The sequence below is a fragment of the Plasmodium brasilianum genome, chromosome 6 (genome assembly GCF_023973825.1).
Source record: "Plasmodium brasilianum strain Bolivian I chromosome 6, whole genome shotgun sequence".
NCBI lineage: Eukaryota > Apicomplexa > Aconoidasida > Haemosporida > Plasmodiidae > Plasmodium > Plasmodium brasilianum.
In genome coordinates this window covers 674,913-691,251 of record NC_090119.1, presented here as the reverse complement: position 1 = coordinate 691,251, position 16,339 = coordinate 674,913, and the positions used below count along the sequence as shown (strand labels likewise).

Sequence of the window (16,339 nt, the reverse complement as noted above, 5' to 3'; positions counted from 1 at the left end):
ATACATATGACTATATGAACAAATATAATATTATGTACATTTCTAATTAATTGTATGCATTTTTATTATGCTCAAATAAGTTAAAAAATAATAGAGTTATTATAGAAGTTATAATATATAAAAATGATTATTAGTCCCCTATATAAGGAAACTAACAAATATATATCTTATATATACATTTTATGGATTTGTTTTTTTTTTTTAAATAATTTTATTACTTTATTCCTTTATAAACTTTAAAATAATGAATAATATGAACTTTTCATAATATATATAAATAAGTTGTATTTTTCAATGTTAACGTTCTTAAGTTCCATAATGTAAAGAAAATATTAAAAAACATTTAATTAAGTATAATAAATAGTATCTCATTACACTTATATTATTTAAAATTATATTAAGTATATCCCATATTTTAATATATATCCTTGACATTAAATGCTCTATACTATTCTTTAATAATTCTAGTATATCATTCAGAAAGAATAATCGATATTAAAAATAATTACTTATAATATAATTCTAATATTTATTCTATTATTTATTTTTATTAAAAATATATAAATTTATATTGATATTTTTTTTATCAATTTATTCTTTTTTTTTCTTATAATGTATATAATCATATTTTTTTATGTCACTATTAATATTGAATTTACTTAACAAGCATATAATTCAAAGCAATATTAGTGATTCAATTTGTTTATATATATATATATATTTCCTCTATCCTTTATTTATAAAAAAATTCATTCTCCTCAATATATCAACAATTTCTTTACTAATTAATATTCACATCATTTGAAATATTTAAGGTTCATTGATATTTTTAAAAATAATATTATTTTTTAATATGTTATTATCTCATTATAACAGTTTATTTTTAAATAAATTATAAATTATATATATGTTCTTTAAAATTATATAACATTGCTATTAATAATTTAAAGATAAATTTATTATTTGAAAATTAAAGTAATATATATCATTAACGTATATACTCATATAAATCATATATTACTCCACAAAATTTGTCTCATATTATAAGGATGTTTATAAATATATATATATATATATATAAATGAGATTAAAGCTTCGAACAAAAAAATTATTATATAATAATTTACTGTTATATTTTGATTTCATTTTTTCAGTTATATTAAATAAAAACACTTTTTATTCTTAAAATTATATTTATAAGTTTATCGATATACAATAAAGAATAATGATTCCACTTTATTTTCGTATAACTCAAAACGAATAATAAGTTTTTACTATATTAAATTAAAAAATTAGCCTTTTAAATTAAAAAAATTATGATTTCACAAATATTATATCCATATTCAGTATAAAAACATAAATAAATTTTTAAAAATGTATATGTATTCCCATATATATTAAAAATAGAATAGAGATTGGTTTTATATTTTTTATTGTAGTATAATTATATATATATTATCACTAACAATTTACTAAACCGTTAATATGTAGTTACATAAATTAAAACAAAATATATTAAAGGATTACATAATTAAATATAGTGTATTTAAATAATTCAAAATTAATATATATATTAATGAAAAGATGATTTATTCTTAGAATAAATAATAATATTATTCAATGAATTATGCATATTTAGAAATTAACAAATTACGAAAAAAAAGAAAAAATATGGCATAATTATTATACTTAAAAACATATATATATTAAAAATAATATTAGTGTATTAAAGTTATTTGTATTATCCTATAAACAAATCGTAAGATAAATGATTATAATAAGTAAAATTAATAAATTCATATAATATATTATATATTATTAATTGATTAATTAGTATATTAAAATATTTGAGTTAGAATAATATTTTTAATTCAGTGATCTCATTTAATAAAGTCTCTTACTTCTTATATTATATAGATCTCATTATATTAAACATTTCTTTACAACTACCATAGTTAGTGTGAAGATGTATTTATATTTATTTTCATATATATTAATATCTGTAATACATCATAATTTATCATGTACATTATAGTTTATTTAATTATGATAATGATTATATTATTTCTATACATATACATAATACTCCATATGACTTTAAATAGGAATTTTCTTTATTTACTATATTAAACAACAAGAATTATGCAAATATAAACAATACACGAAATTTACGTTTCTTTTATTTTACGTTTTTTTCATTATCGTTATAAAAATTCTTCATTATATATTAAGTTATCACTTGATGTTACATTTACTATGTTATATTATAAGCAATCTATATATTATTTATGTAATTTACTAATTTATGCCTTGTCAAAGGTTTCCTTTTTATATAAACTTCTTCTTTATTGTTGGAAATAAGTTATCTTTGACATTGAGCTCACTTCATGCAAGCCTTAAAAATAAATTAATTTTTTTTATTCTATGCCCTTATTAAAAGTATCCTAAAAATTAAATTCTAATTAGCATGCATTATTCTGCTACTTTATGTTTTCTTTCTCGATTGGTTTATAAATTCGGATATTTGTTAATCTATATTATCCACAACTGTTTACTTTTACTTATTCCAGAAAATATGAGATAAAAGCGCAAAATAATACTCAGAAAAAAAAAATGTACTCTCAAATTTTCAATATCTATATTATACTAATTTCTATTAAAATCTAAAATACAAATTGTTATACACTATTAATAATTTGAATGGAATTATTATTGATAATATCAAAAATAAATAATGCTAAAACTATTAATAGTAACATAACAATTCTTATTAATATGGTAAATGATCTATATTTCCTTTTGCTTAATGCTAATTTTTTTTTTTCATTTATTAGGATATAATATAGTGATATGATTTCTATAGTCCTTCTAAAAATATTTATATTTCTCAAATATACGTTATTATATGTATCAGAATAACGTAGGTGAATCGTATATAGTTTAACCCTCCAATATTAGTTAATATATTTTTTATTACTACAAAGTATTCTCTAATAAAAATCTGTAAAGGTATTCCTAAGGAAATAATACCTTTTAATAATTTCAAAATTCATAAATTTTAATATATTTTATATTGTTTTTTGTTATATATGTTTTATAATATTTATGTATATATATCAAATTTTAGTAAAATATTAATATATCTTATTTAGCTATTTTTATATATTCATCCTTGATCATATAGACAGTTTTACAAATATTACTTTCTTCATATATATTATAAAAATGAAAGCTTACTTCTAAATAATTTAAATATTTCATGTCAGATATAAAATGATACAAAAAAAAAACACCCAAGATAGCATCTAAATAAACGAAACTTTCATAATTATATGGTTATATAGTTCTTCCAGTAAATTTTTTAATTTAGTAAATAAAGTATAACGCAATACTAAAAATTAAAATAAAAATTATGGTAACAAAATAATGAAATAATGATTTTATGAATTATTTTTTGTTTTTTTCCAGGAATAATTAAATAGTCAAATAATACGATTTTTTTGTTATTATTATTCAAAATATAAATATAAAATTATTTTTTATGTGAATAAAATATCATACCTTTATAAAAACAAAATTAAGTTCAATAATAAAATTATATATGTTTTTAACTCTTTATATAATTCTAAGTGCCTAGAATACCAAACTTAGTACACTATTATTATTATTTAATATTTAAAAAGATTATTATTTTATTATATATTTATAATATCACATTTATTTCGTATAAACAAAGAAAAGTAAACATACATTAGCATGTTTTTTTACAAAAACTACATTTTATAACGTATTTTTCATAAAACATAATATATAAATATTAAAGTTTTTTTAAGTATATATATATATATGCTTATATAATATAATACATTCACCTTTTTTCAACAAATGCAGAACAAGACACATTCATTTTTAATTTTCTATGAATAATACTTTATTTTATTTACTCAAATAATAATCTATTATGGATTTACAAAAATATAAAAAAAAAAAAATAAAATAAGATAAATAAAATATAATGGAAGAGTGCATAAACAAAATCATATAAATTGTGCCTTTATATATATTAATTTTAGGGATCATACACATAATTTTCAAAATATTTTTGAATAATAGAGAAATATATATATTAACTATAATACTTTGTTAAACCGAAAACGTCTTTAATGTACTAAGTAGAAAACATTAAAACATTCAAATTAAGAAAAAAAATTAAAGTGTATATTTACACTGTTAAAGATCAAAATGACTAGACGTGTGCATATGGATTTATTAGATATAAGAGATTATAGATATGTTTTTTATTTGGTTATAGAGCATAACAATTTATAGAAACTTACAGTTATAAATAGTTATTTTTCATTCAGGATATGCCGTATTATGCATTTTAAACTTTATATGTTTTATCTTTCCATATTTTACAATTTCTTTGTGGAGATAAAGCATTATTATAATAGCTATAAGCACGAATATAGAACATAATATATTCATTCCTTCAATCCAGTCCAATGTAAAAGTACCTGTTACTTTATCAAGATTATATAATATGGAAGCAGCTCCTATTATTCCAGTTATTAAAAAGAAGCCTGTTACAGCAAAGATAATACATTTGTTAACTTTTATATCATTTTTTAAAAACAAAAAATCATCATTCATAAAATTCCTGACTTTATTTTTATAATATATTTTGTCTAACACTCTTTTTTCAAAATGTGAATTTCCTTTATTATATACAGAAGATTTACTTTTTTTAGTCCTTCCATATTGACCTGCACTATTTAATGAGCATTGAATTGGTTTTTTATTTTTTTCTTTTTCTACTGTAGAATTGTTAGAAATACCCGATTTTGCGTAATCTTCTATAGGTTCTATATTTTTTTTTAGCCATTTAATATTTGAATCCTTTACTTGCTTATATTTTGATAGTAATCGACAAATTCTTATATCTTTTGTTTCATCAATATTGATTTTTCCATACAAATATTTATTGAAGGTACACTAAAAAATCAAATATTCAATTTTCAAAAGAATAAATAATTTTACAGTGAATCAAGTATTAATAAAAATAAAACAAAACGACACGAATAATATAAATATATCTAAATAAAATCATCCTACCATATCATGATTAAAATAATATATCCAACTTAAAACTATAAACGAACAAATCATAATAAAAAGGGGTAACTTAATTTTCTGTTCCATTATATAAATCTTTAAATTTTAAATGTATTTAATATTAAAAAAATTAACAATTATATAATATGTACTTAATGGTATAGGAAGCTTTATTTATTTTGTAAAATTTTCTACGTTTTTATATGAACTCAATAAAATGGAAATATCTATAATTCATTTTACAGCACAATCGAAGAATAATATTAAAAATGAATTATGCTATTTATATACAAATAGTATTTTCAAAAAAATAACTTTAATGAAAATAATATAATTTTAATTTATTCATAAATATATAATGTAATGTAGTAGAGCAATTAAATAATTTTAAATTTAATACAATTAAAAAATATATATATATATATATATATGATTTCTCAATATTTTTATATATAGCATTAATAGAGCAGACATAATATACGAAATCTAGATATTATGTTGTACATTATACTAAGAAAACAATGAATAATTTTAATGGTGTTTTTCTATTAATAATACTGATATTATTAATATTGAATTATGGAAAATGTGCTTACTTATGATAAAATATTATAACTATATCATAATAATAATGATACTGGAAAAGAAATATTTTTTACAACGTTTTTTCTTATGTCACTTAAAACATTGCTTTAAATAAAATGTAAATATTTGAACTGTTTCATAGTCTGTAATATATTTAAAAAAATCAAATATGAGCATGCTAATGTATCTAAGAAAAAATATATATTTTAATGGTAAATTATGAAGGTATTTTTATTTTTGTATTATAACTTTTGAGACTTATAATTTTTAATTATGTATAACCTGTACAATTCTTACCTTATGAATATTTTTAAACTTATACAATTTTTTTTTATTTTTTTAATCATATATATATATATTGAAGAAATATCAATATAAAAAGTAAAAAAAATTCATAATATATAATAAGTAACTTGTTTTAAAGTTTAATATTCTTATAAAAAAAAAATTTTTAATTGTATTTTTTTATATTTATAATGGTAGTATATATTTTTCTACATGAGAGTAACTTAATATATATAAAATAAATAAATTGTTTTTTTGTTATTCTTTTATGTCTAATAACATTTTACATTTAAATTCTTATAATTATTCGAAATTAATTAATTAAACAAATAATTCTTTTACAAATTAATAAATTCATTTTTTATAAGAAAAACTATATTAAATTTTTTATAATTAAAATATACTTACTATAATGACTATTATGTAATAAGTAAAATTAAATAGTTATATAGTTAATACAAATTTTTTCCAATTTAATTCAATTACATACAATTATATGAATAACGTAAAATATTAATCCATAGATCATCTACATATTTAAGATTCACTAACTGATAAATAGATATATTTCTGTTGTATTCATTCATATTTATATTAATATTTTCGTATAATATTAAAAATATTAATTTTTGCTTTTAGATAAAATTTTGTACTACTAAATCAAATAACAAAGTTAAATATTATATTTCATTAGTCTTATATATACGAATATTTACTTAAGTATCAAAATTAAAAACATACATTTTTTATTAATTATAGTATAAGTACATTATATTTAACACGAAAGTAAAAAATACAAAAGAAAAATCCTAACGAAACTCGTAACATCTTATATATATTATTTTATAAAATAAATTTAATTCACCTATGACTATCAATTGCAATAATGCAGTGTTATTTATTTTTCTTTTTCATAATTTCATTCCTCATATATTGAGAATTAGTTTTTAATTATTATGCATAATTTATTTTATGAATGCATAATTATATAACGAGAGAATTACCATAAAAACTAAAATAATAAAATATAATTTTTTCTTTATTACTAAATCTTTTTTTCTATTCATAAATTTATTTCATATAATATTTATACATATTTTTTTAAAACATAAAATATATAGTACATATTAGAAAAATTAAATCTGGTTAATAAAAATATTTACTACAAAAATTCTTATAGACTATAGCAAAATAATCCCATTTAAAATGATTAAAATCTCATGTAGTATGGCAATGTACCTTTCAACAAATTAATAAACGAATTTTATAAAAAGTATATTAGATAAAATATAATAAATAATTAAAACAAAATTTACAAAAAACATAAAAAAAATATTTAATAAATTAAATTAATGGTATATAATAAGTTCTTTTAAAGTCCTAAAAACTAAATACGCAATATATATGTTAAACAGAATTACATGATTTATATTAGTTTATCAATTATATGAAAAATTCTATATATATCAATGATAAATAAAATTTTATTTACTCCAAGATTTTGATATTTAATTGAATGTTTAATATATCTTTTAATATTATTCAATAGATTTATTTATAAGTTCTTTCTTTTTATTTTACACATAATTTTTCTGTAACTATAAGATTAAAATTTATTTTTAATATTGTAAAATTAAATAATGAAAGTTTTTTCATATAATAATTACTTATAGAACACCTTTTTTAAATTTATCTCTAATTATGATACTTAACAATAGTAACATATAATTTTTTAAGGTTAAGTTTTAATTTCTGCATATAATTCTTCCTATTTCACGTTGTTCGTTTTTTTTTTTTTTTTTTTGAATAAAAATAATTGTATTCATATTTTTAATAATGAACTTTTTTTAATATATTTTTTTATTTATATATATAACATAATCCTCTAATAAATAATATATATTAATAAAACAGTTAATTAATATCTTTCGTACTCAAATTTATTTAAGTATATGTATAATAAAAGTCCCATATTATATAGAGTTCATATTATTCATTAATTTCATCTTATATATATATAAAAGCAGTGTTCATCAAATGAAATATTATTTTACCAAAAAAAATACGATAAAATAAGAATAAATAAGTATTAACAAGAATCCAAAACATCTTCATATGTATGATAACACAATCATTAATCTTAATTCTATATTTATCTTTTTTTATAAAAATGAACAAATATTAAAATTATTATTTTATGAGTTACATTGATACTACCTTTTGAAAAATATTTATGGGAACTATTTTATTTGCTAATTCACTTATTCTAAATTTAATTATTATATCTATGAATGCAAATTTTTTTTATATTAATTATAACCGTAACATATTTCATATATTTGAAGCTTTAACAAATCAATAAATGAATTTATTAAACTATTTCTTAAGTATAATTAAAATAAATAAAAATATTTTAACAATATATTACGACAACTCATGGTGTATTAAAGCCATTAATTATTAATAAATATCAAAATAAAATATATCTTTTTATATAAAAGAAATAATAATGCAGTGTAAAAAAATTATAGTAATTTAAAAAAATATATTAAAACAAAAATTTAAATAATATTATTATTAAAAAATGTAAAAAACTGTACATACAAATAAATATAAAAATTAAAAAAAAAAAAAAGGAATACATTTTAATTATATCCCTTTTTTTATTATTGTTTTTTAATTATGCATATATAATAGAATTGTTTATTTATCCCAATTGTGTACTATTTTTAATATCTTTAAAATTTATTTTTTCATATTCTGTATAACACTTATGAAATGAAGCTCATTTTACTTTATAAACTACTATAATTCTCCTCCCTTTCTAATAACTACGAGTATGTTTATGGTTCTCCTTAATAGTTGTTACGTATTTAATTAAGGGATATTATACTTATATCATTTTTCCTTTTCCTATTTTTACTTATATATGATCCAATTGGATTAAACTAATATACAAATGAAAGGAGTAAACATATATAAAATTATTATTTTTAAATTATAACATTTTAAGAATAATGAATTATAAATGATAACTTAAAATATATTCATAATATAAAATGGAATATAGCATTTTCTTTAAAATAAATGTAAAATAACAAAATTGTTCCCATTAAGAAACAAATTACAATGGCTATACCGATAATATTAGTTATTACAAAAAGGAAAGAAAAGGTATTTCTATGCATTATATGTTAATTTATTATAACACTTAATCCGATGGTTTAATCCTATAAAGAATTTAAAAATATATATATACATATAAACATATATTTTCAATATAATATATATTCAGTTAATTTATTCTGAATTGAATTAATTCCAAATTAAGTAAACTTAATAAATAATTATTTGAATCAACTTCTTGTTTAACTGTAATATTTTAGAATTCTGGTAGTATTAAACCATTATATGTATTCAATATTTAATAAGAATTCTATTTTATTATATGTTTATAATTTCCTTTTTACATTATTCAAAAAAAAAAAAGAACATCAACTAATAATTTTTATACCACAAATATGCTTTTTTATTCATTACCAATAAAAATTATTTTATAGAATTATAATTAAGTTCGATTTAAATGAAAAAAAAATATATATATGTACATATATATATATATACAGAAAAATATATTTATATTCTTTAATTAAATAAAAAAGAAGATACATATATATATTTAATTTAAAACTAATGACACATTTTTATGGTTGTTCCAACAATGGATATCTTTAGACATGAATATAAAAAAACGGAATTCGTCAATTTTTAGTTCAAACATAAATTTTAGTTATTCTATTAAATTATATATATTATATATTATGTTTAAAATGAACATATATATTTTACATAAAAATATTTTTAAATACATTTATTAAAACATAATATGTAGATAAATTGAAACAATATATTAAAATATCTCTTGAACAATTTTAAAGCATTATATTTCATATAAAATTTAAGAATTTTTTTTTTTTTATTGATACATATCAAAAAGATCAAGTATATATATCTTTATTCGTAAAATTTATGTAATTTCAATATGTTTATAAAGTACATGCTTAAATATATTCCATGTAAAACTTCACATTAAATAATTTTCTATATATATCATATTATTATATATTATCCATAATTCTCCTTCCTCAACTTAAGCTTCTTATATTTTTCATTATTTATAAAGATTTTAGGAACCAGTAATACAATTACAAGAACTAACAAAACTATAGAAATAACATATGATATAAGAAAGGAATTATCTAATATAACATCTGGAAGTACTCTGCTTATTGGAGCTCCCCAGTCCTTTATAGACGGAAGCCCCAGTGTACTCGTCCAAAATGTACCTATATTATTGAAAACCTCTGTAAACTGTATTGTTGGTAATCCTATTCCGAACAACAGAAAAACAAAAAATATAGCAAAAACTAATCTATATCCTGTATATTTTAATTTTCGTAAGGCCATATATCTTGCTCCCCTATCTTTTTTAACAAAATTGTCATAATTTTTTTTATCGATCCATTTTTTTTCATAATGGAAATGTTTTCCATCAAACATTGCATTATCATAGTCTGTGACTTCTGCATAGAATTTTGTCTTATTTAACGAACTTCTATTGAACGGTTTCTTTTTTCCTTTGATACCTTTTTCATTATTAGATATATCTTGGGGAGGGAGCTTCCCATTATTCCGTATCTCTTCTTTTAAATCTATAATACTTGAATTCACATTTTGTACACATTTTGCTAATAATCGATAACTTCTTGTAGAGAATATTTTACAATGACTGTAATTTTTATCCAGTAACTTATTATACGTACTCTGAAAAGACAAGGCATATATTATTTAAAATAATAAAACAATTTATGGTAAAAAAAAAATATTACTAAAAATAAAAAACACAAAGTATAAATAGTTCAAATATCCTTGAATAGTATTATCATACCTCAACACAGATAAAATTACTTATCCACGTTAAAAGGATCAAAGTAGCAATTTCTAAAAATATGAGTGACTTAATTTTTTGTTCCATGATGTACATATAAAATATTATAATATATTTACTGAGAAAAAAATCAATAATAATGTAATATACTTCCAGTGAACAGATGTATTTTTATTTTTTTAACATTTTTTTCAATAAGAACTTAATAATAGTTATATAACTATAATATATTTTATATTATAAAAAAAGAAAAAATATCTTTATAAATATATTATTAAATTTTTATAATAATATTATTTATAAAAAACTAAATTTTATTAGAGTATTATTATTTAGATTCAATCATATATATTCAAAATATATATTTTAGTAATTTAATATAGTGCCTTAAATAAATAATTTTTATATTCTCTTCAAAAGAAAATAAATAAAAAAATATATATTTGTCGTAAAATTCTAAAATATACATTTTATTCAAAATGTAGAACGTATATAATATAAATAATACATTGTACTTTGCTATAAATGAATAAATGATAATTTTGAAAAAGTTTTCCTATTAAAAACTCAAAATTAATAAAAACTAATTTTTGGAAAAGCCCTTTATTATTTTTGAAAAATAATAGTTAATATAACAATATTATTATTAAATAATAAAAAATATAAGCTGTAAAACTTCTATTATGTTTAATTCTAAAATCTGAACTTTTTGTGTTCTATTATATATTAAAAAAGGAGTTATTAGGTACGACTTAACGTAAAAAAAAATATATTTTTCAAAGACAAATTAAAATTTTTTTTTTTTTTTTTCACTATAATTTTTAGAATATTGTAATTTTTAAATAAGGTTAATATATACAGTTATTTCTAAACAAAAAATATTCATATGTATCTAATTAAATTTTTTATGTTTTTTGTTTTAAATGTTTATATATATTTAGAAGAAATATTAATACAGTAAAAAAAAAAAATGTATTGTCACAAAAGAATTATTCCATATGTTTTTGTATATACTCACTAATTAAATGGAATATATATTTTAATAAATTATGGTAAGAGATATTAATGAAAAAAAAATATATAAAATAATATTTATAATTAATTTTTTTTGTTAAAATTATTACTATCAATATTTTCAATTTCATCATTCGACAATATCCTTATGTGTTAATCTTATTTTATGTAGGTCATAAGTATACATTTAATATGAAAAAAATATGCATGCATTATTTCATTCAATAAAGAATACTTTTTGATTTGTATAAAAAAGAGATAAATAAAATATATATTAATATAATAATAAAATTTCATTTTAATCTACAAAAAGTAAATTTAATGAAAGAAAATTATTGGCAAAAATATTCCGCGGGAAAACTTATTTATTAATCTTAAATAAATAATATTCATAAAAAAAAAAAATAGTAACATTTTAATATATATTTTATAAAAATATAACTGAAAACCAAAAAGAGCATCATTTATTTATAAATTATGTTTAATTAGTCATTTCTTTTCTTTTTTTATTTTATTTTAATTAAACATTTTATATTTTTAATTTAAAGAAATTACTAATACCAATAAAAATTAAATATATTATTATGCATCTTCAAATTATATTAAATGTTAATGCATTTTTAGACAATAGTAAAAAATATAACATTTATATAAATATTAAGCTACATATAATTATATAAATACATTACAGTATGCATTTATGTTCATTACAGATGATGTAAATTTTTATTTTATTTATATATAACACTTATTAAAAATTTTGATATAATGATAAAAACAAAGACAAATAAAAAATGTCATATAAGAATATTATCTACAAATAAATGATTATGATTTATCCTTTAATTTAATTATATAATCATGTAAAAAACAAAAAGTATATGTACTACATTTATTTATAAATTTTCTATATATTATATATTTAATTAAATCATATAGTATTGAATTAACACTTCAACAAAGCACAATAATAATATCATATATAATTTTAACCATTTTTTTAATTGTTAATGCTCATAAATTCTAAGTTATTATGCAATAATAAATACTCTTATATTTAATAAAGTTATTATGTTGTTATATTTTTATATTTCTCCTTTTAAAACACGAAGAAAGTAACTAAATTTTTATTAAGAAATGCTTTACAATAAATATGTTTTATAATGATTTTCTCATAAAATTTATCTTATAGAATAAATATGAAGTTATATATATATATTAATGCAATGAAACAGACTTACATCGTTCCATTAAAGAAAAACCTAGATACATTTATTCTTAATGTAAAAATACTAATACATTGTTTTTCTAGTTGTTCGAAGAAGAATAACATTAAACTTAAGCACGCTAAAAAATAAAAGGTACAATGTTCTATATTTAATAAATAAGTTATCACAATAATACCTATAATTTGTGTAAAATTCCCTGATATATATACATTTTAACGCATACACATAAGTTTTTTATGAGAAACTGTTTTAAAAACAATATTGTATGTATAATTTCAATTTAGCTAAAATAGTATATTAGAATACAAATTAAAAAAAAATTAAAACATTTAAATTTACAAAAAACTAAGAACATATATTTTACTGATATCCATTAAAAAGACTAGGTACACGGAGAATAATTTATAAAATATAATCAATTTTGGCTATGTTTATTATTTACATCATTACAGAAACTACTTTGGTTACTTCAATTTGAAACATTCATTAAAGAAATAAACATATTCTTTAATATTCTTTTAATTTTTCCATGAATTTAATTTTTTCATATTTCATAACTTTTTTATAGTAATAAACGATACTTAACATAAGTACGACAAATATTATTAATATAGGAATACAATATTTTATAATAGTTGGAACTCTTATTACTTCTCTGAACATCGAATCTTTTAAGCCTAATGGAGCTTTTAATGATCCACTTACTTCAGGAAAATAACCACTATAACCCGTACTTAAAGTCAACAACCCCAATGCACTTAACAGCTCTTTACCATAAACATTATAAATGGATAAATCTATTAAGGGTACCACTAAAATCAGTATGAATAATAATAAAACTAAAGAAAAACGTAATCTTCTCTTTTTAAACTTTATTTTATTGTATGTTCTATCGCTAATTCTGTTGTTTTTTTCAAGATATTCAGCATTATCAAGTTCTTTGAATATTTTATTTTCAAAATAGGAATATTTTTTTGTTCCAAAGATACAAGATTTATTTTTCAGAGCTTCTTCTTTGACTCCATCATCATTTAATGAATCTCTATTTGATTGTTTCTTTTTTCCTATGGTCTCTCTTTCATTGTTAGAAAAATATTTTCTTATGCACATTCCACTATTTGATATTCCTTCTTTTAGTTCAACAATATTTGAATTCTTATCATGCTTATATTTTGCTAGTAATCTATATGTTCTTGCATTTAATTTTCCGTTAAGTCTGTAGATCTCACAAAAGGATTTGTTAAACGTACTCTAATAAAATAATGTAAATATTTGTTATTTAAAAGAGTAAATAATTTCATTACAAAAAAGTGTATTGTTAAAAGTAAAGCACTAAATATATGAATAATACAAATATATGTAATTAATATTATCATACCAAATCACTTTGAAAATAGTACATCCAAGTTATAATAAAGGCTACAAATGTAATAAAAAACAATAACCTATTTTTTCGTTCCATGATATATAACCATAATATTGTCAGATATTTAGATGAAAAAATACTAATTAAAACATTATATACGTTCAGTGATTAATTGCGCTATATTTATTTTTTTAATTAGTATTACGTATTCATGAAATAGACGCTAAATATATATAACTATAGAGCATTTTATATTACAGACAAAATAAAATAACTCTAATAGAATTATATAGTATTAATGCAATATATAAAAAATAAACTTTTAAAAAAATAATATAATTTTAATTCATTTATATATATTTAAAATGTATTAATTAATTATTTATTATAGTAGAGCAATTATATAATACTTTATTAGTATGTTTTAAAATAAGATATAAAAAATATATGATTTCTTTATATATAGAAGAATTAAACATATTTTACAACATATATGGTATAGACTACAGATATAATCCTTTTTCCTATAATTCAAGAGATACTTAATAATTTCAAAAGTCTTATCCATTTAATATTTCTAATTCATATACTTAATAGTCTGAAAAATGTCATTGTTATTTTTAAATAATATTTATTATTATAGAAATATAATAATAGTAATTACAAAGAAAGAAATCTTTAATTTTAAGTACTTTTTGTCTTATATCTGTTATAAAACATGTTTTAAATTGCGATTAAGAAAAAACCTTATATTTCGATCTATAATATATTTAAAGAAACAAATTCATTGTATATTACCTAATTTATCGAGACATAGATACTACAAATGTATATAAAACTTATTTTTTTACATTTGTACCTTAAATTATATGTTTTTAATATATAGGTTAAAATTATATCATTATTCCTAAATTATATATTTCTAAATATATCTACTTAACCTTTTAGAGTTTCCTTTTTTAAATATATATATTTATATGAACAAATATTAATGAAGTAAGAAAGACGAAAAAAAAAAATGAAAATTTGAAAAAACATAAATTTTGAGAAATAGTTCTATAAATAAAAATATCAGAAACAAATTTGCTTATTTAATAATATTTGTAATAAAATAAATTTACAGATAAAAATAATATATAGTTTATAATTTTACAATAAGGTATAAGAAGGAATAAAATTATGAGTTCCTAAGATATATGAATTAATAATTTATAATTTACCAAATTTTGAACTTATATATTATATTTTACAATCATACATTATCAAGAATATACTTTACATCGGATTTATAATCAACCGTAATCAATGTACATATAAATATTATTTTCCTAAAAACGAATATAAGTAAAAAAAAAATTTTTTTTTCATATATTTATATTATTATATATTGGAAATCTCAAACAGATAATTATAAATATAATTTATGCACATGAAATTATTGTAATCATCATAAATAAAAATTTTTACAATTGTTCTATTTATAAAATATTATAATTCCTTGAAAAGAATTAAGAAATAAAAAAAAAAAAAAAAATTGCATATCGGTACAACAAAATATGTACTATTTAATTTTAAAAAATACAAAACAATTTATATTTATATTTATTTTTAACATAATACTAATAGTATACTTATTAAATTAAAACACCACATAATCATTATACTAAAATGCACAAAATATAAGAAGCAGAACTGTTTATAGTTAAAATAGATATTAAGTTACGTCTTCAATAAAATTACATACGAATTATGCAATTATAAATTAAACTTAAGAAACAGACGTATATATTTTTTAAG

The 16,339-nt window shown here is 17.5% G+C and overlaps 3 protein-coding genes across 3 annotated transcripts; all 3 read right to left on the bottom strand.

Moving 5' to 3' along the window:
- Positions 1–4,356: 4,356 nt before the first annotated feature.
- MKS88_001740 (uncharacterized protein) lies at positions 4,357–5,202 on the bottom strand (the record flags this gene model as incomplete). The annotated part of the gene is made up of 2 exons (XM_067214695.1): positions 4,357–4,995; positions 5,116–5,202. The coding sequence occupies 2 exons, from the start codon at positions 5,200–5,202 to the stop codon at positions 4,357–4,359; spliced, it is 726 nt and encodes a 241-aa protein (XP_067074626.1).
- Positions 5,203–10,110: 4,908 nt separating this feature from the next.
- On the bottom strand, positions 10,111–11,020 carry MKS88_001739 (uncharacterized protein; the record flags this gene model as incomplete). Its single annotated transcript, XM_067214694.1, has 2 exons — positions 10,111–10,809; positions 10,934–11,020. 2 exons carry the CDS (start codon positions 11,018–11,020, stop codon positions 10,111–10,113), a joined length of 786 nt encoding a protein of 261 aa, XP_067074625.1.
- Positions 11,021–13,683: 2,663 nt separating this feature from the next.
- On the bottom strand, positions 13,684–14,638 carry MKS88_001738 (uncharacterized protein; the record flags this gene model as incomplete). The annotated part of the gene is made up of 2 exons (XM_067214693.1): positions 13,684–14,427; positions 14,555–14,638. The coding sequence occupies 2 exons, from the start codon at positions 14,636–14,638 to the stop codon at positions 13,684–13,686; spliced, it is 828 nt and encodes a 275-aa protein (XP_067074624.1).
- Positions 14,639–16,339: the final 1,701 nt, after the last annotated feature.